The 24158-nt window shown below is 40.1% G+C and overlaps 1 protein-coding gene across 6 annotated transcripts in view; it reads right to left on the minus strand.

Moving 5' to 3' along the window:
- Positions 1–1983: 1983 nt before the first annotated feature.
- The window catches only part of CALCR (calcitonin receptor), a 173827-nt gene continuing 151652 nt past the window's right edge, over positions 1984–24158 (minus strand). For all 6 annotated transcript variants that reach the window (XM_084507315.1, XM_084507313.1, XM_084507312.1 and 3 more), the window contains 2 exons: positions 16187–16228; positions 1984–8101 (listed from right to left, as the gene is read on the minus strand). In XM_084507315.1, the coding sequence (XP_084363441.1) occupies positions 7880–8101; positions 16187–16228 (264 nt within the window). In that variant the 3' untranslated portion in view covers positions 1984–7879. The remainder of the gene's footprint in view (positions 8102–16186; positions 16229–24158) is intronic.

The following is a 24158-nucleotide window of genomic DNA, read 5'->3' on the forward strand; positions in this document are numbered from 1 at the left end:
GGGACCGGCTATCCTTCCACATCTTTACTAACTCTGATTACCCAGGGATCTTTCAACAGGGAAAAAATGTACAGCAGAGGAATAAAATGAAAAATCCTTGCACTCCTTCCCTTTGAAAGTGAAGGCCACACTTTGGATCATTCCTACTTGTGTGTGTGTGTGTGTGCATGTACTGGACATACTCGTACTATAATTCTTGTGAATGCTCTGAATTGCTGCTCGTTCAAAGCTAGTCTGCCAGAGGGGCACCTCCCTCCTTGCTGGAGAGCCAATTGTGAGCATGGTGGCAAAGTCCTTGGGAGTTAAATACTTGCTATACATCCAAAGACAATGAAAGAGCTTGTAAAATAAAATAATAATAAAAAATCTTGTAGTACAATATAATTTAAAAAGCAAAATATTTTCTTCAGCTATTTTCTCTTTGTTTATTGTAAACTCGATAGATCTGCCCACACAATCCAAAAGAAGCAGAATGTGGGTTCTGACCATAAAGCAAAATTCATTACAGGAAGATAGCCTATAGCTATTGTAAATAACATTCTTCCCTGTGGAAGCCTACGCTGGCAATGCAACTTCTAAATCCAGAGATATGGCCACTTTCTTCACAGGTCGTATTTCACAGATTGGGCAAACTGCACAGAACTTGCTTGGGTCCTTCTCAGAAGGGACGTTAATCATGGTGGTATTCATAAAGGGCTTACATATTAAAATCACACACATGCTGGGAGAAGTTCATCCCCTTGCACTGGGATTGTGGGAAGAGCTGTACATCTCCCTCCACACCAGCCACATGTCAGGAGCTCCTATCAGTGCTACATCCTGGGGATCAGCCCAATGCCTCTCACAGGGTTTTCCATGGGGTCAGCATGGACACTGGAAGGCCTTTTTTGTTCTTTTTATTTTGATTGTCCAGAAGCCGTTGTTTGCTAAACCTTTAATGTAAAACAACTGTTTTTTTCTTTATAAATACAACACTGAAAAATATATATTAATAGTCTTGTAACTTGTGAATTCTTGTGTAGGATATAAACATGGCATAGAGATCAGGTATTTCACTACCGAAAACCACAGAAATGTAAAATTAGTGTCTTGTTACATTAAGAAGTCTGTATGTAGCACAATAGTGATGATTAAGATCTTTCATGTTAAATATGGAGGTGATAGTGTATTTCTCTGTGTTTTCAATGTCTGCTAGATATTTAACCTCTAAAATCAAAAACGATGAAAGCCTGTCCTGAGATTCACTGCTGAAGTCAGTGAGAATTTCTTCTGTGTTACACAGGGTACAGTGAAATAAGAGGTTTTCTGTGTCAGGTAAGTGTCTGATCTTAGATTAGTCTTCTCCACAACAGAAGGGTCATATGCTGGTGACATTAATGAGGTTGCCTGTTGGACAGCAGACATACGGCTGGGAAAGAGATCATTTCTGCTTGTCTCCTGACTAGCCCCTGTCATGAGCTCAGTGTTGTTTTAACAAGCGTGGCCAGCATCTCTTGGCCCAGTCATCCCCATCATCAACCAGCCTGGTGCTGGAGCGGGCAGATGGCTGACCCCAGTTGCCTGTGCTCAGTACATGGTCCCTGGAAAGCATGAAGGTACTTAAAGGTGGCAATGTACCTTCTGGGCCCCACAGTGTCTCCCATTCATCACGTATGGTTCTTGCATTCTGGGGCCACTAGGGGGTCATATTCTACGTGAACAGAGGTTCTTATATACACCCATATATTCATATATCACATATACCCATATATATAATATATATGTATGTATGCTGCCTATAATTTCCAGATGTTTGCCCCTTTATTGTGCCTTTTTTCTAATGTTCAGCATCTCAAGAGCTTTTATATGTTGCTTTTTCAGGTTACGTGATTACATTCTGTTAAAAAGAGAAAGTTGATAGTTGATTTTATTGTAGTTCTAAAGATACTTGATCTATGTGTTCAGAATTTTAGCCCTAATTTAGTTTTAAATCTGCACTTTCCATTTCTATAATTTCACTTTTTTTTTTTTTTTTTTTTTTTTTTTTTTTTTTTTAATTAAACAAACAAGCAAACAATATTGGACAAGCACCTGAAAGCTATGACTTGGTTTCGATTACAATGCACACTTTCCAGTCTGTCAGTCTGGATCAACAGCAAGTCAACATAAAGTGCAAACATTACAGGCAAAATGTTCCTCCTGAAAATTTGTAGAATGCACAGATTGGAGAGTTAACACTTCTTGTACTGATGGAGAGAAATGCAGATGAGGGAACACATTTATGCAAACTAATATCAGCACTTGGAAAAGGAGGGGTTGCATCTAGTCACACTGCTGCCCATCACACAAAATAACCTCCAGCAGTCACTTCTCAAAGTTGCTTTTACTTGCAATGACAGGAAAGAAATAGGATTCTTAAAGTCAGTGTAGAGATCTGATACCCTTTAGACTCAATATTGTTTTTTTCCTTTTAAAGATAGGTTTGTGAGATCTTAAAACTGGATTGGGAAGAAAATCTCAGCATATAAGGAGAGTTAAGCACCTTCCTGCCCCAACAAGAGCACAGTGCCCACCTCTGCTGTAATGAAATCATGGAAAATACATCTTGACAGGATATTGGCAGGTCATCCCTCTGCCAAGGCAGGATGATCGAGGCCTAAATCATCCCTAACACTATCTGTGCCTATGTATGCTTCATGACAGTCATATCCAATACCCCAGTTAGTCATCTTGCTGTGATGCTTTCTTTTTCTGCAGTGGTGTGACATGCTCAGTAATGACAACCTCCTCACCACTTAATTTTACTGGATAAAAGAGCTGTCCAGAGAGGAATGGAGCTAAGAGGAACATAGTGGTCTATGTTGGAGACTCTGAGAAATACTTTTTTTTTTTTTTTCCCTCAGTGATTCTCTGAGTGCTCAATAAAGGGGTGCTTAAATATAGATTTGTGAATCATCTGGAAGTATCTGCAAAATACTGCACAGAACGATACACAGCTCACAAAAACAATAATTTAAACCTTATAAGTGCCATAATTGCCACAGATGCCAAAGAATGGGAGTTGTCAAAGCAGCATAACTCTGGCACCTTCCTAAGTCACAGAGTGGGCCAGGCACTTAGATTTCACTCGTTGACTAAGGAATTAATCATGCGCTTCCTCCCAAGGCTGTGCTGTGAGCTGGAGGTCTGACATTCCCTCACTGCTGCCCAACGACATTTGCAGTGGAGGATTCGTGCCTGCCTTTTGCCAAGTCCTTCTGAAGGCCATTCCTCAGTCCCTCTGAAACGGGTGCTCCTGGAACACACAGAATGGCAGAAACCCAGCTGCCCCAGGAACATAAAATTCCCAGTTTGCCATTACTGTGAGTCGCAAAATCTCTCCCCCCCCCCCCTTTATTTATTTTTTTTCATTTGGCTTAGACTGGGTCCAAAGAGCATGTGGCTTCCATGCACGTCTCCTTGCTGCCAGAGGGCAGAGTGGGTATTCTCACACCCTGCGTAGAGTCGTTGGCATGGGATCCACTGCTGTTTCAATGCAAATGAGTTTTAGGTTACAAATGCTTATATTTTTGAGCAGTAATCAAATAGCTATGCATAGATAGCTTCAAAAAGATGCATCTGACTTTTAAAATTCAAAGCCCTGGAAATGCAGATCCCTCCACATAGTTAGTGTTTAGAATTTGCATCTTGAAAAATATCTCAGATTTTGTTTAAGGTTGGCAAAGGATGGAGCTGGATTCATAAAAGCAGGATAGAAATTCACCCCATTTGTGTGGTTGGTTTCATCCCAAAACAACGCTATGTTGCTGTGTTATAAACACATGAGCACTTTGTAATGGAAATACTGGCAGACTTTTAATTAAGGTAGCATTATTACTAAGAATTTTAATATAGATAAAGTTGTCTTTTCTACCTTTGTTGCTCTATTATTTCAGCTAAAACTTATTTATTAAGTAAATCAAATAATAAAAAAAGGCTTTCTTTCAGCATCCCATGCCAAATTAAGTCTTTCCTTTGTGCTGTTTCTGTACCTAATAAAGGATACCATCCAGCATCCCTCATAGATTCTGTTGTTCAAACACAGCAACTGCATGAAGCTTTCTGCCAGAGCAACTGTTCACTAAACTGAGTTTTCATGCACTGGATCTGGTGTTTGAGAGGAAATAGATACTGCAGTGTTACTTAACATAAGGCTGGTTTCCTCTGAAAATATACCTTGAATCCACTGATCCAAGCATTGGATCCTTTTCCTTCTTTTTGATACACTGATACATTAACTATGCATTTATGCCATTCCTGTGAAACGTATTAAAGACAGAACTCCTTACTGCCCCGACATTGTAATTATTAAGGTGAAACCAGCATTCCCAATATTATTGTCACTAGTGTATGGTGCTATTTATAAAGCACAGAAGTGAAATTCACCTTGTATGCACAATGACAGCATTTCAAGCCATTCTTAGATGAAGAAAGGTAGCATTTCCCATTGGAAAAAGATGTTGAATTAGAAATGATTGAGTAAGTATCTTTAAAACAAAGCCTTTCCTGCAGACTCTGGGGCGATGGCAACACTAAACTCGGTATGCATTTTACACCAAATTTTCAGTGGCTACGAGTCATTGCCACACCACTGAAACCAAAGCTGCCAAAAAGACTGACACAACTATGTCGCATTTCCAACACCTGAAGCTAAAAACAAGATCCCCAAACCAATATCCCAAAACCAAGATTCCAAATTTGGCATTTCAGAGCATTGTACTGAACAGAATGAGAAAAAAACAAACAAACAAACAAACAAACAAAAAAAAAAAAACACAAAAAAAAAACCTAGTGAATGAAGAAAACAATCAGTATAATTGTAAAGCATTTCAATTTTGTACATCCACATGAACATAACAGGCTGTAAAACAACTTGTACTTATGTGTGCATGATCATCATTAAACTCTCTGTTATGCACACTTCTTTTACAATCAGCTCATCTGTGTCTTTAGAAACAAAGAGTACTTTCTGGAGCTCTCCTGGGAAGCACAATGTGCCTCAAAATTATTTAGAAATACAGCATTCATAGTAGAGACACCTTGCCTTTTTAATCCCCCACTTTCCATTGTTCATTGGTAAATGCAGAAATATCAATACGCAGAATACTGTTATAAAATATAACTGCCTTTGCATTCCTTGAACTCTAAAGAAAAAATGAATGAATACACGGGTTTGCATTTTCCTGTAGATATTCCATGAGATAAACAATGCAATGAATTGCAGTGTTGGTGGGCAGTTACTTTTTGTTCCCCTGTTCCTCTCTTGTTCTGTGGTGGCAACATCAGCAGCTCCTCACTGCTCACTGGGGAGGAAGCCTTGGTGGTATGCAATGGCTGCGTGTGTGCCTGTGGCACAAATGGAGCACACCCCGCTCCTGCAAGGCATTGCCTCATGCATGTGTGATGAGGATTTGGTCCTGTCTCATAGCACTGAGATTGCACATATCCCTCATTTACTCATTCCTGGTAGGGACTGTTCCAGCGAGATGGTGTCTCATGTAGGTAGACATGTTCAGCATATCTCCACTTGAAATTTTCAATGAATAGTAAAGTTTATTGTCATAGTCTAGCTGTGTCAGTGAAGGGAAAACAGCCCAGCTGAATACTATTTAAAAATGGTTCCAAATCACTAGAAATGAATTTCTCTGTTTGTTGATGTCTATGCCAAACTGTATTATGTAAGTCATATCTAAATGATAAATAGAGTTGTTCACCACTCATCTAAATCAGCAGGGATTTTCCTGTTAATCTCAATAGAATCTGAATTAGATTGTGAAGGTTCATGTCAGGATTTACCTCTGACCTCTTCCCATGGGACTCTCTAGAATGCACTTTACTCTGTGGCATGCAGACTGTCCTGCAGCCCTTCCTTGGCACAGCATGACCTGCAGGTTTAGGGACTTTGTGACCTCTAAAATTACAAATGAATTGACATTTAGTTCAAGCACTTTATTGCAGTTTTTTCTTTTCTCCTTTACTATCTGACAAGATCTGGATTAAAAACTATTCTAACCCATAATATTTTAAGTACCTTATGCAGTACTAAGGAGAAAAAATCATTATGGATGGAATTACAGAAAGCAAGTGAAGGAAAGAAAGAAATTTTACACCAGTGAAAGAAGTCCCACATGAATACAGCTGCAGTTTAAAAGATGGTATCCCAGCTTTTCCTATTCATCTGCCACTTAAGGCAGCATTTTTACAGCTCCCATGTCAGGGATGGAATTTAGGCATTTGAGCAAGTACCACCTCTGGCACTTTTAGCTGCCTCCTCCTCTGACCATGTCTTCCTGAGTAGGCTGGGTTTGAAGCATCATATGCAAGTGTATTAGCAGGGAAAACAAAGGAGGACTGATAACTTCACAACTTCATTGAAGCTAAAGACTCTGATTAGTACCTTGAAGTTGTTAGCATTTGAAATATCCCATGCACATCTAAACAAAAGGCAAAGGTGTGGGGAGAGAGATATCTGCAGGACAGTATTTCAAAGATGCAGGAAGGAATGGCATTATATTCATTAAACATTTTATGCACAAAATGTCAGAGCATTCATATACTTGCAAAACTTCCTTGGCACTGTTTTTGCTACTTGCGGATTATTTTTGTTTCACTTTATGTGGGAAATTCACCTATTTTATTTCTTTTGTGGGTTACAGAACTTTTGCAGTGACAGTATTGTAACTTCCAATTGCAAATCAGCTTCTCCCTGACCTGATTTCTGTCTCAGTAATCACATAGAGACTCTAATGATGCTTTGAATGTGTGATAGAAGGTGCTTATTACTCACAAAACTGTATGTTCATCTTGTTTTCCTGGTGACAGACTCACACATGAAATTGTCACCTTCAACAGTGAAGGACTCAGAACAGCAAACATTCTAAAAATAGATGTTTCCTGTCCTATGACATTAGTTTCTCATTTCTTACCTGGTGCCCCTTACTGCCATGATCATAATTTTATCAGAGAAGCAAGCATTCATTTAGCATTCATCTCAGAGTGGCTATTAAAGAAAATCATTATTTCCAAACAAATTTCACAGTTTATTCAAAATGAAAGAATTGTGCCTTAATGATGAGTTTCTGGATAGAGTAATAGGGTGACAATTTTTTCCTATAAATAAATACTCTTGAATTACTAGTATTGTTAAACAGCAATTATTTTCAGATGCCTTCAGGAGGAGTGTGAGACAGCCTAAAGACCTGGTTGGTTCCTCTGAGGTTGTCTGAGATCTTGTTATACAATACTGTTTTACCTTCCCTTGTTTTATGCACCTGCTAATGGGACGGATATATTTTGGGGTATCCATTGAAGATCATCAATGTTTGAATACTTTGTAATTACTCTTTTTCTGTTCATCTTTTTGATTTGTCTCGCAATGTGCAAAATCTTTTAAGAAGTCAACAAGTTCCTTAAAAGGGGAAAAGTAAAGGACTCCAAGCCAGTCACATCATGTGAAAGTTGATATTTAAGATCTCTTGTTAAAGAAAAGTATTGAAAGCAAAAAGTGCTGAAAGTTTCCCATTGCTACATGCTGGTTCTTTCTTTCCTATTTGCAGTGGGCTCCCTGGCACCATTGCTTCTGCCAAATTGTCACTTCATATGGCCAGTGTCAGGAGGTGTGGGAATTTTGTAGCCTGGTGGGCAAGTCCATGCTCAATAGGAATAAATGCCATTCCCACCTCTGCGTCAGACTCTCTCTAGGCCATTGCTGTCAGAGGCCAATGTGGTTTGGATATGACGTGTCCATTCACCTGGTCTTGCGTTCTCCCCCAGTGGCTTAGGCTTCTGTGCTCCCACCCTTTCCCTCTCTTTGTTCACATGCAGGACGTGAAATGGTGTGTTTGCAGTGGCTGCTGCTGAGCTAGGCAGACGTCTCTCCAGATTTCAATGCAACAAGTTCAGAGTCATCTATGTATCTTCCATTTAGCTGCTCATTGTTGGAATCATGATGGTACAGGTACACGGGGACCTCTGTGATTGACGTTGCAGTGTACGAGGTAGATCGGGTGGAACAGTGTTCTCGGCGCCTTTGGCCCCACTGGGTTTTGTACTGCGTCCATTGCCTTTTCAAAGCTCCTTGCACCTGTTAAAGACATGTGTAGTTAGGGTGAGGCATGACCTAGACTCCTAAAATTGTATCAATTTTAAAATTTGCTGCAGGAAATAGGAAAAAAAAAAAAAAAAAAAAAAAAAGGAAACAGCACCAGGTCTAATTCTATCAGGTTGTCTGCCTCTCTCCTTCCCTCTCCTCACAGCTCCAGGAGCAGAAGCAGTTGCTCGAGTCCTGGCCTTAGGTCCCTTCCTGCATACCCTTGGCAACAATTACAGTTTCTGCAATGGTCACTGCTTGTGATGAGAAGGTAGGTGCTAGCTCTTCCCATAAGAGGTCAATGTGCAGACTGCTGCATGGGAACACAGCAGGATGCTGTGGCAGAAGAGGGAAGAAGAGGAAGGGATTAATATTACAGCCCATCTGATGCTGCACCTGGATCCATGCCCTTGGAATGGCAAATGCCAAATGATCATCTTGCTTGAAGGAATTTAACCTGGAGTAAAACTGGCCATGAATGGCAAACTATAAGAACACTTCAAGAGCTTACCAGGGCTAATTTTTTACAGAAAGAGCTGGAAGATTAGTACAGGTTAACTGAGATCTTGTTTTGGTAATTAAAGAACACTTTCTGCACTGGCAAAAAAAATAGCACTGGCCATAGCCCTCTGCATAGCAGAGAATTTCAGCTTTTAGACATTCATCTTCTAGGAGAAAAACATTTGATTCAACATTTACGTTCAGAGTGATGTTATACACTGCATTAGGATATGACTTAAACTGTTGAGTTCTGCCAGGGAATAAGAAGCCCTTCTCCGGTTGCACGTTCGGGTGTGCTGGCACTGGCTAGTTCCTTCCCAAAGGAAGTGCTGAGACATGAGCAGAGGGTGGGCAAACCCTGGCTCTGTTCATTCAGTTCAGCTATTCCAGCCAGCCAAATGTGAGAACAGGAGCAGTTTGCCAGAACGATGTGCTGTCAGTTACCACCCCTCTGGAGGCAGGAGGATGCAGGTGATGTGCTGAGACTTGGAAGAGTCCAGGAGCTCCCGTGCACCTGTTGTGGTGGGCACTGTGTGTCATTCCTGCTCAGGGAGTTGTCTGAGGTCCCTCCCTAGGCTCTGTGCAGAACAGCACCTTTGATTCATGTAAATGAGTCTGAACAACTTTAATATTTCCTATGTCTTCACAGTCCTAATCATTCCATTAATATGTATATAGTAAAATGCTATCTACTCCCCGCCCACAGCTGCCTGCCAGAAAGCTGCTTCATGTCACATAAGGACAAGGCTTCATAAGGAATTGCTGTGAATCCGAGATGCTTACTGAGTGTACAGCGGGACTATGCAGCATGCCAAGAATGGATATTTCAATTGCTTCGGCTTTTTATTTTTAAGCCAAGGCACAAACCAAGGCACAAGAATTGATGTTATAAATCTTTACACATGTAAATAGTTGCACTGACTTTGGAATACTACTTTCATGAGTAAACAAACATTGCTGGACCAGTTCTTTAAAAATAACAGAAAATTATATCAAAGACAATTTTCCAATACTAGATCTTTTTTTTGCTATCACTTAACTCATGGCAAAGTAGTTTAGAGTTTTTATCATCTAAAGAAAAACACATAAAGAAAACAAATGGTCAATGCAGATTAATTAGATATCAAGCATAGAAAAGGCATATAGTTACAAAGAACCTTAGATACCAGGGCTGTGAACAGAGCTTATTCAGGCCTTGAAATAGGTTGCCCAGGGAGGTGGCGGAGTCCCCGTCCCTGGGGGTGTTCAAGGAAAGGTTGGATGTGGTGCTTAGGGACATGGTTTAGTGGGTGATGGTGGTAGTGGGACGGTTGGACCAGATGATCCTGGAAGTCTTTTCCAACCTTTATGATTCTATGATTATTATATCTAATATCAAGATTTAAGAAATTGGATGCACGCATGGATGTTTTATATCACACCCTTGCTAAAGTGTATCAGTGAGAAAGAATTAACTGCATGAAAGAGTAATGCAGTTGTAGCACATGATAAGGAGTTTAAACCTGTACAGATTTTGTACTCTTCAAAATTGTCTTCTTAACATTGCAGTGCTCCACATGAATATTGTGGACTGGTCATTCTAGAAGCTATGGGGAGGGACTGGCAGAAGAAATAAGAAAGATTAAGTCAATGGATTTTCCTGGTATCATAAAGGAGCTGGTTGCAGGTGGCAACCCTGTGCACTTACAGCCCTCCTGTTCTTCCCCCAGTTCCCCTTCCCCTGCACCCTGCACAGACCCCAGGATCAATGGAAAGGCTTTCATTGCTTTTGCATGGGGAGAAGAGACACTGTGGGGGTGATGAGCTCCAGCTGAGCTCTCAAACTGCTTGCATTAAAAAGGCTCCATGGAGCAGTGAGAGCACCAGGTCAAAGCAGCTGTGTTTTTATTCTCCACTGCAGTTCTGGCCCATACCAGAGCCTGGCTGAAAATGGCTACCAGGCTGTATGAGCTGCTGCACTTGAGTAAAGCAATGTGTTAATCTAGATTTCAGCCCCAGTTCCAAAGATCTCAGATGATCAGAGTTCAGCGCCAACTAAAACTGTTCATGCATGGATTTAAAATATGTAAGCAGTATTACTGAAAATCACATGCACAGCCATAATGTGTTAATGACCACAGAGTCTCCTGCCATGCTTTCCTCTGTGATTGCAGATGAAGGGAAGAGAAGCCTAGAGAAATGAGAAGTCTGATTTTCTTTTTCTCTGCTCTTCAATACTTTAAATGTTTTCCTGTTCTCTATTACCCATTCATGCCTCTTTGGCACATGGCTGTTTTTTTTCCAAACAGACTTTCCATTTTGTTGGCCAGCCATGCAGTCTAGAAGTAGTCTCAGGCCTGGAAATATGGTCTGGTGAGCAGACTGTTGAAGAGACCTTGTATCATCTGCACAAAACTGTTGTTATTGGACTGAGAAACTACCTTGCTGCCGGACACTGAGATTTTATACGAAAATGCATGAGAAGATCTATCATTTAAGTCCTGGGGAAGTCCACTGTTTATGCGTTCTTCCACATGCATGCAGGCATTGGTTCAATTTCTCATTAGTATTTTTACATTTCTTTCTATAGATAGGCTTATGGTAATAAAGTGAGACTGGTGATGTAGCAAGCAACAAATGCAATATAAAACACTGTCAGGTGGTACTGAGTTTAGCACTGTTTGTCCTGGCAAATTTTGTGTATTTCAGCCTTGAAGTTAAATATTCCACTAAAAAAACGGCAAATCACTGAGTATTCCGTCTCCTGTGGTATTAAAATTAATCACAGTATCACAGAATAGCTGAGGTTGTAACAGATCTTCAGAGATCATCTGGTCCAGCCCCCTGGTCAAGCAGGGTCCCCTACAGTATTACCCAGGATTGTGTCCAGATGGCATTTGAATATCTCAAGGGAAGGAGATTCCACAGCTTGTTCCAGTGTTCTCTATATCTGCACCTCATCTGTCTGCAGGAATAAATGGACTTGGAAGAAAGGGGTCATAATCTTTTCATTCCCTTTTCTGGCACAGCCCAACACAGCTACTCTAGTACATGATTGCTTGATATTTATTGATAATGTGGTGATGCAAGTAGCACCAAACTGTCTGAAGCTATATGAGAGAGGTGTCAGCGTTGGCTCTCTGCCCACCTTAATGGGAAATTCTAAAAAATCTTCCCCTGAATGGTGAATAACATTTCCTATAAGAAAGTAATGTGAGGCTTTCCCAACATCTCTGTCGATGGCCATGTTAGACAGCCTGCATGTCTGCAGCAGATGCAACAACTTTGAAAATTGGAGTAGTGGTGAAAAAAACTCAGACACCACCAAAAAACAGTCAGTATGTCTGGGAAACCTAAACCGCCTGGGCTGTTTGTTCTTACTGCCTGACCCTGATGAACATTTCTGATCAGCCACTCCATCGAGGAGACATTAATCCTCCACGCAGTCTGAAGCCATTTCTTTTTTCTTCCCATTTTGGGCTCTGACCTTTCCAGATGTGTCCCCTCAGTGATGCCTCACTGACAATCAGAAGTGGATGTTCAGATCATGGCCTTTCACAGGGAAGAGTTTTGTTGTTTGTGTGTGAGTGTATGGACCACCATATATGTCAAAATGGCTTTTGGAGGTGACTAGGGTTTTGGTGAATATTGCTGTTATTCAGGATTTACATTCAGACTGTGCATCATCAGTCTGTATAAGGACCACAGGCTGTTATTGCAGCTTACTAACAGGAGCTCAATCAAAGCAGAAGTCCGTAAAGTGCAGTGTCTCTGAGGTTGGATAACTGAATATCATGTATGAATACGGTGTATTTACTTAATCCAAATATATGTATTATGAATTCTAAATTAAATGTAATACACTACTTAATAAATGAAGGAGACCCATGCATGTATTTTACACTGCTTCATTCCTGGAATGTGGCATTTAGTTTTCTGCCTAATACTCTATAGGTTAGATCACATGATAGGCAAACTCCTTGGTACCCTGAAATCGTATTTTGAATTAATTGATATGCATGTCTACCATGATGTTGGCAAGCAGATGCTCAAGTTATATCTATTATTGGGTAACTTGAAGATTGTATTACTGAAGTTGTAAAGGTGGATATGTTTTTCTATCATTGTGGCTTTGCCAACAGTACTTTGCAATTAGATATGTGATTAAAAATATTGAAGAAACAAACAGTCTTTAAGATATGTTATGTTTTCTGTTCATTTGCTTGTTGCTTTTCTTCATTTTAGCACTGCTACAGCTTTTAATCTAGGCACAAATCCATATGTTTTCATTAGAGTTGGAGAATTACAGAGTAATTGATCTTTCACCCTAAAACTATAAAATATAAAGCAAGTATTTTTTGCAAAATCTGATCTGAAAAAGTTGAAGGTGACCCTGAGGGGAATGAAGGAGAAAGAAAGCAACGCTGAACCAGGATGTTGGGGTAACACATTGTTTGGAGGCAAGTGAGGACATACTGGAACACCGCCTGTACATAGCTCTGCAGCCACTCCTACAGGGAGACAATGTTTCAGAAATTGCCTGGCTGTTCCTTTGCTTCTTCATGCCAGTTCCTCCCTACTAGAGGGAACCAAAAGTCTTTCTGTATTTGCAGGGCACAGAGACTGGACTTTGACAGAAAGTGATGACAGTGAGGGAGGAGGAGAAAGGTGGTGGCAGCCTGCAGATTCTGGGGACAGATATTTGGTATGGAAAAAGAGTTGAACATCTCCAACTTTGCTTAATTGGACCCATCTCTGAAATGAAAGTGCACCTTTCTGTAACACGATCTTTAAAGCTATCAATTCATTTTAGGTTTTGGTGTCGTTAACTACTCATGTTTTACTAATTCCTTATTATGTTGCCTGAGAAGCCATGCTACAGAATTTCAGCAGGATGCTGCTCATCATTTCTACTGTTTCATTTTTCTGTACATTTATGCAGCAAGCCAGCCAGAAGCAATGCATAGTGATGTCAAAACGAGATGGCAGAATTTAATATTCACTGCCATCTCAAAAGTTAGCAAACCAGCTGGTAGCACCTTATCAATAAGATAACTTGCTTCAAGTCACCATCAAAACATCACCGTGGTCACATCATTTCTGGAAATTAACTACTTGCAAATATCACACAGGGATAAACAGAAGCATAAGTATCTCTTTAGGGTGACATACTGAGTGTCAGCACCACAGATCTTGCTCTGTGTCTAATTCATCTGCTCTGGATTCAAAATTAACTTTTTAGAGGACTTTAAAGCTTTTCTAAGCTAATGTGGGAGCTTATTTCAATATAGCTAAACGCTCCTGGTGTAGTGAAAGAGCATTTTTATTTTCAAGATGTTTTGGAAATGGCTTACTGCAGGAATTTAAATCATAGAATCATAGAGTGCTTTCAGCTGGAAGGGACTTTAAAGGCCATCTAATTGTCATGGGCAGGGTGTAGTCCCACTACACCAGGTTGCTCAAAGTCTCATCCAACCTGGCCTTGAACACCTCTAGGGATGGGGCATCCACAGCTTCTCTGGGCAACCTGTGCCACTGCCTCACCACCTTCAGACTGAATAAGTTCTTCCCTATATCTAATCGAGATCTACCCTCTTTTAGTTCAAAGCTATTCTCCCTTGTGCTATCCCTACACCCCCTGACACAGAGTACCTCCCCAGCTTTCCTGTAAGCTCCCTTTAGGCACTGGAAGGCTGCTGTAAGGTCTCCTAGGAGTCTTCCCCAGGCTGAACAACCCCAACTCCCTCAGCCTGTCTTCACAGTAGAGGTGCTCCTCTGGTCAGCTTTGTGTCCCTCCTCTGGACTCATTCTGATACTTCCATGTCTTTTTGTGCTGGGGGCCCCAGAGATTAACACAGTGGTCCAGGTGCGGTCTCACAAGAACAGATGGGGAGAATCACTTCCTTTGTCCTGCTGGCCACATTTCTTTTAATGCAGCCCAGGATATGGTTGGCTTTCTGGGCTGCAAGCATATATTGCTGGCTCATGTTGAGCTTCTCAACAAACAAGACCCCCAGGTACTTCTCCTTAGGGATGCTCTCAATCCATTCTCCACCCAGCCTGTATTTGTGCTTGGGATTGTCCCAGCCCAGGTGCAGGACCTTGCACTTGGCCTTCTTCAACTTCATGAGGTTCTCACAGGCCCACCTGTCAGGCCTCTCCAGGTCCCTCTGGATGGCATGCCTTCCCTCCAGCATGTTGACCGCACCACACAGTCCAGTGTCATCAGCAAACTTGCTGAGGGTGCATTTGATCCCACTGTCCATGTCACCAACAAAGATGTTAAACAGCGCCAGCCCCAATACTGACCTCTGAAGAATACCACTCATCACTGATCTCCACCTGGGCACCGAGCCATTGATCACAACTCTTTGAGTGCGACCATCCAGCCAATTCCTTACCCACCGAGTGGTTCAAATCCATATCTCTCCAATTTAGAGACAAGAATGTCATGTGGGGCAGTGCAAAATGCTTTGTGCAAGTCCAGGCAGATGATGTCAGTTGCTCTTCCTCTACCCACTAGTCCAGTAACCCAGGTTTGTCAGGCACGATCTACCCTGAGTGAAGCCATGTTGGCTGTCACCAATCACCTCCTTATCTTCCACATGCCTTAGCAGAGTTTCCAGGAGAATCTGCTCCATGGTCTTGCTGGGCATAGAGGTAGGACTGACTAGCCTGTAGTTCCCTGGGTCTTCCTTTTTCCCTTTACAAAAATGGGGGTTATGTTTCCCTTCTTCCAGTCAGTGGGAACTTCACCAGACTGCTATGACTTTGCAATTATGATGGACAATGGCTTGGCAACTACATCAGCCGGCTCCCTCAGGACCTGTGGATATATCTTGTCACGTCCCATGGACTCGAGCACCTTTAGGTTTCTTAGCTAGTCTCAAACCTGATCTTCTCTTACAGTGGGCAGCTGGCTATTGACATGTTTTAAACAAATATTTTTACATAAAACAACAACAACAAAATCAACAACTCCATAACATAGTGAAGTGAACCTAAAACCACTTGTAAGTATATAAAACATTGATTCAGCTGGAGGAGAAGGGGAGACATTTTTGACTCAATGCCTTTTTATTTCTTAATCACAACTTGAGAAACACTGACCTTAAAAAGGTCAGTGCTAATCCTCAGAGGAGGGAAGGGAGTTGGCAGCCCTGCAGGCTCCTCTGCTCTGCAGTGCTATCGGAGACAGTACCTTTGTAATATTAAATATAGAATAGGAGAGGAAGTGCAGTGTTTTAATCTTTCTCATTGACCTCTACCTTGTGTGATATTGCAGATAGTAGGGGGAGAGTCCCATATCTGTGCTGCATTTGGTGCCATTGGCTTTGTAATGTTAACTCTCCTGACTCAGAGACATTCAGGTCACACTCCACACAGAGCTTTGAAAAATGCAGTGCTTCTTGTATATACAGACTGAAAAATGACTTTCTGTGCTTTCAAAGTTTGTACCTCTACACACTTCATTTTGGTACCAATAAACATCAAAGTGACTATTTTTCAATTTTTTTTCACTCTGTTCAATTTCACATATTTCTCTGCGAAATATGTGTGAAATTTCTGTGGGAAATACACTCTCCATACTTCACTTACCTCACCATTGAAGAAGCAGAATATAGTCGCCACAAGTAAGCCCTAAAAGAAAAGAATTTAGAGATCAGAACATACATATATATACTTCTGCTTTGTTGGGAAGTTTGGACTTGAGGGATGAAAGAATAAACCTTTAGTCTACTTCCTCTGCATTGTGGACATTTCACCTAACCTGCTCCTAGCTCTTAGTTATGTTATTACATTGATTTTTGTCTTTTCTTATCAACACATTTCACCATTTTCTTCCATATTACTGACATTTCTAGATGATCTATTCCAGCTATAAAGTTATTTTTGTATGAGAGGTCTGGAGAAGGAAGACTAAGTAATATGTAAGATAGACGTCTTGCTTACAATGGAGTAATCCCCTGATTCTGGCTTTTCTGAAGAGAAGGCAGAGGAGTTGTCCTACATGCTGACACTCGTTTGTGAGAGTGCAATTACCCAGTTAAAAGACAAGGGAAACCCCAGTGTGCTAGGAAGGCTTTAAATTGAAGTGTATGTTAGGATAAGTGGACTTTTATACTTGCTGCATCAGTATGGATGGTGAGGATGTGAAAAGAGGTATTAGTGGTCAGAAAAGTGAAACAAAACAAAACAAAACAAAACACAAACAAACAAAACCAAAATCAAACGAACAAACCCAAAAACAACCAAAAAAAAAAAAAACAAAAAATAAAATAAAATAAAAAGACAACAAACAAACAAACAACATAAAACCAGGTGAATTAAAAGGTAAGGGGGAGGGGAAAAAAAGGAAAAGGGAGATTGCAGATCCTAGCTTGGACCTAAACTGCTTTAAATTAATTTAATTATTGCCATGGTCATTCAGGTATTTCATTACCTCTATAAGATTAAACGAGGCTAAGCCAAGAACATGAGATGAAGAAGTATAAAATAGGTAAGAGAGAAAATTATTGTGCATAGGGCCTGTCATTCAAAATCACACAATTACACTTAGTTTTCTAAGCAGCACTAGCTTTTATTAAAATAGCAATATATAGCAACACTGGGAGCCAAATGTCTTCATACTAGATTACTTAAAGCAGTTATTATAAACTAAACTTACAGCAGTTTGTGAAATTGAGGGAAAAAACTATCCAGTACAATAGCTTGTTTTCCCAGAGGTTGCTTTTAAGAGCTTTACAGCTGTACCTTTTTTATAAATCCTCTTTTAACTGATTATCAGTTAAATTGTAGCTAACATTTTGTAAAATGTCTTGGACTCTCAAGTGAATATTATGGATCGTGAACTTAGGGCAAAATAAATGTTGTAACAAAATGCTTATATATCTGGGACACACAAAGGCTGGTTCAAAGAGGTGCTGATCACCTGAATTTCTGCAAAAATTTCTGCACTTACTCTAATAAATTTTCTTCAGTATGTAATGTCTAATTTGGCATGATTTCAAATGTAAAGACAGAGGAAGAGGGAGGATAGTTGGAGTGATGAAAAGAAAGAGTCTCTTCATGTTTTGGAAAAATTGTATATTCGGAAAACTCAAATCCCAGAACACAGTGTGTAAAGCCTAATAGTTTTTCCCTAACCTCTGGTTTGAGAAACACCACAAAGTCAGCCAAACCTTATGCCTCTACAGCAGAACTTTGGCAGACCACAGATACCAAAATCTGAAATTTATGCAAGGGGAGCAAACCTTGGACTTTCCTGTAGTGATTATGCTCCTGCACTGTGTGTGCTACATTAATTTGCACTGTATTGCAAAATATCTGCTGTTCAACTGCATGGTATATGGTCACATCAGGGGTTTCACCATTCTGCTAGAATGTGTCTATATGAACAGCAGTCAGCCACAATGGGAAATGAGACGGATTTTGATGTCCTCTGGGATTAGAGAAGCTTGATGGGTGTCCCATATCCACACAGGGCACAGCAGATATGAATGACATCAGAATGAGAGAAAGAAGCAAAGTAACTTTTCTACTTTTGTTCTTCAACCAAATTGTTGCCCTTTTATTCAAAGAATTCTCTGTCAAAACCCAAAACCCAAATAAATATTGTGAGGAACAGAAATGGACTGATCACTATGTAGGGCTGGTAAGATAACCTTTCTTGAAGTTGGATAAGGTTTCATGGCAGATGGGAGTCTAATGATTCTGAAGGAGAATAATGGATAACCTGTATGGCATCTGCCCATTTACAGATAGAAAACTATGGGATCTGTCTGCCTTTTGTGCAAACACAGAAGCAATGTTCACATAACTGGTGAAAATTGTTAACATGAGACCAAAAGAAAACATGAAGCAAAGATCTGGAAGATTAAAAGTGCAAGTAAACTGCTTGTTGCTTTTAATTAGAGTAAATACTAAAATGGTCCTGTGCCTTTCCAGAATTTTAAGCAAAATCTCAAGACAGTAGGATGCTTAGCCTCACTAAGAGTTGCCACCTTGCTGTGTTTTATGAAATACATATATCACAGCTACTACGTGAAGCTCTGGCACTAATAGATTCTTCAAACCTACTAATTTCTACCGTGCCTTTATTCTAACATCCAACAACACTAGAGTCCAAAAATGCTGTTACATGAACAATTATTTCTATTTATTTGTATTTGTATTTCTATTTCTATTTCTACTTCTATTTCTATTTCTTCTGATTTCTACATATATTTTTCTCATAGTTCAGAGTACTGTGCAAAACTTGCAGAACTACAGAGATATCAGTAGCAGATATCAGCTTTGTCTCTTCAAAGCTAGGAAGGCTTGGGATGCTGATAATTTTACAGGGCATATATTATAACTTGTAAGAGACTGGATGAAAGTTGATCATGGCATGTAGGAACCACAGGTTAATTCTTATATTTCTTTGACATAGGTCTTCTGTATTCTCTCTGTTTACTGCTGTTGTTTGCTCAGGGTGCAGTCCTTGCTAAGAACAAGATCTCTAGGTCAATTACCTCTCTCTGACACTGTGTAGGGTTGATAAACTGACCTGTGACATACTGACTGCTGACAGGAGGGTACCAATGGTTGTAGGACTGAAAGCAGGGACAAGGACTACATTTATTTTGAGATTGAGGCCTTTATAGACTGCTTCTGAAATTCTTTATTTCATTTCTGGAACCATGTGTGAAGATCAAATGAACATGTCTTTCTAGTGAATCATGCCCAAGGGACTGCTCAGAAGCAGCAGCTCTCAGATCTTCATGAACTTCATTGACCCCATAGTGAGTTTTTCCCCATGTTTAAGTCCCAGTATTGGTCCAAGGACATTCTCTGCTTGACAGGTATTTGACTTGTATTTCACTCTCCTCTTGCTGAGGTTAAAAACAAACAAAAAATCCTTATGTGGATACTGCAAATTTCTGTGGGTTACTGATACCTCATTTGTGTTTCTTCTAGGCTATGTCTCCAAAAAAACAATAAAGCATATAGAAGTATGCTTATTTTGTTATTCCTGAGCTTCCATGACTTTAGTCTCTGCCCTAATTACACACCCTGTAGGCTTTTGTGGGATAATACATTCATTATCAATAGTAGAAGATAAGGGCAGAGGTAAATGTACAGATGGTTATCATAGAAAAAAATCACTTTCTGTTTCTCTGTGTGGGCTTTGGTCCATGTCCATCCACCCCTGTATCTGAATGGACAGAAAAAAAAAAAAGAAAAAAAAAAACAGTCAACAAAACAAAACAAAACATGGCCAAGGTGCTTCAGTGAAGTGTTTCTCATTCTCTCTCTCTCCCATTTCAGAAAAGAGCTTTGAGAAAAACAATGTTGTGTTCTTCATAATTTTCATGCATAGCATATCCATAGAGCACCTCTGAGGTAAATGACTACCTTAGGAATTGTTCATTTACGTTAAGCTAACAACAAAAAAAAAGTTTGCAGTTTCTGCTGCTACTGAAGTTGGAGATGAGGGCTGATGGAAGCTCACCTGTTGCAAAATGATGGAGACATCCCATCAGCAAAACCCGACACTTTGCTTCTTCTCCTGATCTTTACTGCAGGTTTCATTACTGTCATTTTGTACAAGATTTTTTCATATAAAAATGGTACTTTATAACATCCAGCTTTCAAAAAAAAAAAAAAAGTCTTGAAGTTTTATTGGCTCAAAATCTTAGAAATCTTCGAAAATTTTGAAATTACTAATAATACAAAGAAAAAAAATAAAAGAAACATGTTCTCAAAAGCATGACCTTAACTTTGTGCAGGAGAGGATGTTTCTGTCTGCTTTGGCATTACAGAGGACATTTATTTCCCTTTATACAGAGAAACAGATTAAATGAATTTCTTCTCAATTTTTATGATTTTTAAGAGGTTACTTTTAAATGGGCTACTTTTGTCCTTTATAAAGGTGTAATCAAGATTATCAGATGGAATTAAATTTATATACGGTGGGTATATATGTGTCTCAAACCCACGCCTGAAAAATGCAAAATAACTGTCATACAAATGAGGCCCTCGTGAACTGGACCTCCCGGTCTAGCAGGACAGGAGCTGCTGTCCTGAGAGTAATGCTTGGAAGCTGCTAAGCAACACCTGAGGAGAAAGCAAGCTTTGATTATGTTTCATGTAATAGAAAAAAATCTTTTATTTGCCAATAACAAGGCTATTATACTGAATAGCATTGTCATTTCTCATTAGAGACAGAATTGCATGTTTATGGCCACAGTCAGCAAGGTGTTGAGAACATAAGTAACCTGATCTCATCCCTGGAAGGGTTCAAGGCCAGGCTGGATGGCCTTTTCTGGTGGAAGATATCCCTGCCCATGGCAGTGGGTTGGAACTGGGTGGTCTTTAAGGTCCCTCCCAAAACATTTTGTGATTCTATGATTAAGCACTTGCACGTTGCTGCTATTTGTGGGCTGTTTCTCTATCACATCAAGCAGAACTCCATTTCTAGGTCTTCTTTGGCCTAGTGACAGTGCCATGTTAGTCTATACAAACCCAACTACAAGGCTCTGGAGAGAGGGTTCAGTAAGAGGAGATGGTTGGTGGAATGAGCCCGCAGCCATGAGTGTGTCAAATCATGGGCTCGTTGGAGAGCATTTGGCAAGAGGGGGCCATGCATGGGACTAACTGATATATCACCTTCCTACTGCTCCTTCTTTCTTGTGAGGCCTCTGTTATGGACCAACATTGGGAAAGAGAGATAATAGGATGTACTCACTGATAGCAGGCCTACTTGCAGGAACTGAGCACCCCTGCCTCTACGTACCTGGAACTCTCAAACCTGGTGGGCCTGCCTGGTGGTTCCTGGGGCTGGGGGAGAAACCTGTGTGCAGTTACACATAGGGAACAGGGCTGCTGCTTCATCCCTCCACAGCAGGCACCTTGCTTGCCCAGGTGCACCATTACATCTTTGCTGGGCAGCATGATGGGACTTTTCTGGCTTTTGAGCAATGAATGTGTTTTCACATCAGAGGTGTGCAAGAAGCCAGCGCACCCCATACTGTAATGTTTTATACCCCAAGGAAGATTGCATCTTTCATATGCCTTCTGCATCATCTAACAGGCTTTTGAAAACCAGGTCCTCTAGGGAAAGTCTGCAACTCACTGTTCTGGAGTGCAAATGTTTGCTTTGTGGTGCCTACTTTAGGAGCCCTGTTTAATTAGCTGCTGTGTGCACCTACAGCTTGCCTGTCAGTGCATAATTAATTCCACTTAATGGCTGAAATATCTTTCTTTTGCCTGGTATGATCTTCATTTCAGCACAGCCTGGAGGCTGAAGAGCCTATACTGGTGATTGTGAGGGGAGTTAATAATTGCTACTTTTATAGCATTCACAAGGGGCTGGCTGGATGTGCTGCAAAAGTACACACATTTATATTTTCAGCACAACAGCCAGGTTTTGATTTTTATCACTTGTTATGTATCTACTCTACAGATCTGCTAAGGGGATTCTGGTCTGTGTAGTGAAAGATACACACTGAGCAAGGTAGGGTAGATATATAGCATCTGTGAATTGCTCATAGAGCCATATTTGAAAAAAATACTTTGGCTGAAAATGGCATTAATGATAATCCTGCAAAAAGTGAAGGACAATTCAAAACCAGACAGGCTCCAGTTATTCAAAAATTACTTTAGCAGAGGAAACCTAGCATGTAACACCTATTGTTATTGTATTGTTTTTCAGCTGAGAAACACATTTGCTGAAAGAAACACTAATACATAGTTTGTTGTGTGAATAAATTCTCTCTCATTCATCATCTTCAATCATCTGAATTGTAAAACAGACTGCAGTGCTAGCTTGCACCATTTCTGTGTTCATGAAGATGTATTTTAGAGGCCAAACTACTGTGGTCACTTACAGCAGTGATGCACTATTGAAAATCTGTCTCTCTGTTCTAGAAAAAGATAAAATGTCATTCTTTAGCCAGTGTAAAGATGGAGAGTGCATTACATTTTCCAAAAAAAAAAAAAAAAAAAAAAAAAAAAGCACACATGATGCCTGCTTGTGTATGACTGACATACCACTGGATGCAGACAATAATGGCTGCGGCTAGTTTATGGAGAGACAAGCAGTAGTTTATGAGAATGCAATAGCTAGCAGGGAAATATAGCCACTACACAAGCTAATACAACACCTGCTGATTACATAATCAGTCCTATAAGAAAATGAGCACTGGAGGAGAGATTATATAGCTGGCTGTCTTAAATATGCATGCAAGAAATGCCTGGCAAAGGATTAAGGAGGTTTATTTCAGAACACAATTAAAAATCTACTCTAGGTAGAAAAGGGAGCACCACTGTTAGCTGCAGTTGGCAGCCCAACCTCACACCTCTCCTGAAATGCCAAATTTTACCTGCTTCTGGATGCACACTTGTATTACCCTATGGAGTTTCAAGAGCTCTTCTGTAGGGTCAGGCAGTAAGTCTACACCAGCATGCCCCAGCCAAGGCTCTGCATCATTGCCTTGGCTTTTCATGATATTTTGCTTTTGTTGCTGGGTGCCTTTTAACCAAAGTTTGGTGACTTTGTATTGCAAAATGATCATCATTAGGACAATTAACATTTATTTTGTAGTTCTCTGACAATCTTGCAGGAGTTGGAAGATATTTTAAGAGTGAATTTATTATTGTTACACTCTCTCTTATCTTAATGTGCTAAAAGTGTAAGCAACTTGTCACCAGAAAACCTTTTTGGAGATATTCTGTTGTAGCTGTTGAGATCCCTGAAGTGACAATGCATAGTACAGGTAACAAAACAAGAAAGAGATTTTCATTGCTGTTAATCAGAACTGTAAAATAAGATGGCATATGGTGCAAAAACAGACAGACCTATCACTTCAACTATTCTATGCATGCAGCATCACGCACACCCACAGTTTTGAAGGGATAAAGGTGATATGCAGAAAATAGACTCAGATGACAGGATGCATAGATTTCGGTAGCATCTTTTATCACCTCTTTTAAGGAAAAAACACCACTGAATTTTTAGAGTTGTTTACTTACTACAACAGTAAAATAACTTCTGCATTAAGCTTCTGCATGAAAGGAAACAAGAAATGGGTGTGATCACCCATGTTGTCCACTACTCACAAATGCATTACAAATCTGTCTCTCCTGGTCAATATAGGACTGCATGTTACAGAGGGTAAACCAGTTGACCAAGCTTTTGAAGTCCTTTAGTCTTTTTTTGTGGTTTTGTTGTTGTATTTTGTTTAATAAAAACAAAAACAAGCCAGCCCTATTGAGTGATGATGTATTTTCAAAGCATTTATGAATTCAAAATGTCAGTGTTACATTTTAATTTAAACTATTTAATAATGTAATTTTAAGTCCTGAATGAAGCTTCATTGTCTCCATCTTTTAATGCCAATCCGTGTATTGGCATTTCTTCTGCACAATGATTTGCATACACAGCTTATTTTAATATTAACCTCACAACACCAGTTTCAATCAATTTCAGCACTTCAGCAGAAACAGTTCTTTGAACATAAAAACCCTCTGTGATCTCAGTTCTCTCTACTTTGTTCAGAAATAGTGCCATTTGATCCTTTTTGTTTCA

The sequence above is a fragment of the Aythya ferina genome (genome assembly GCF_964211825.1).
Source record: "Aythya ferina genome assembly, chromosome: 2".
NCBI lineage: Eukaryota > Metazoa > Chordata > Aves > Anseriformes > Anatidae > Aythya > Aythya ferina.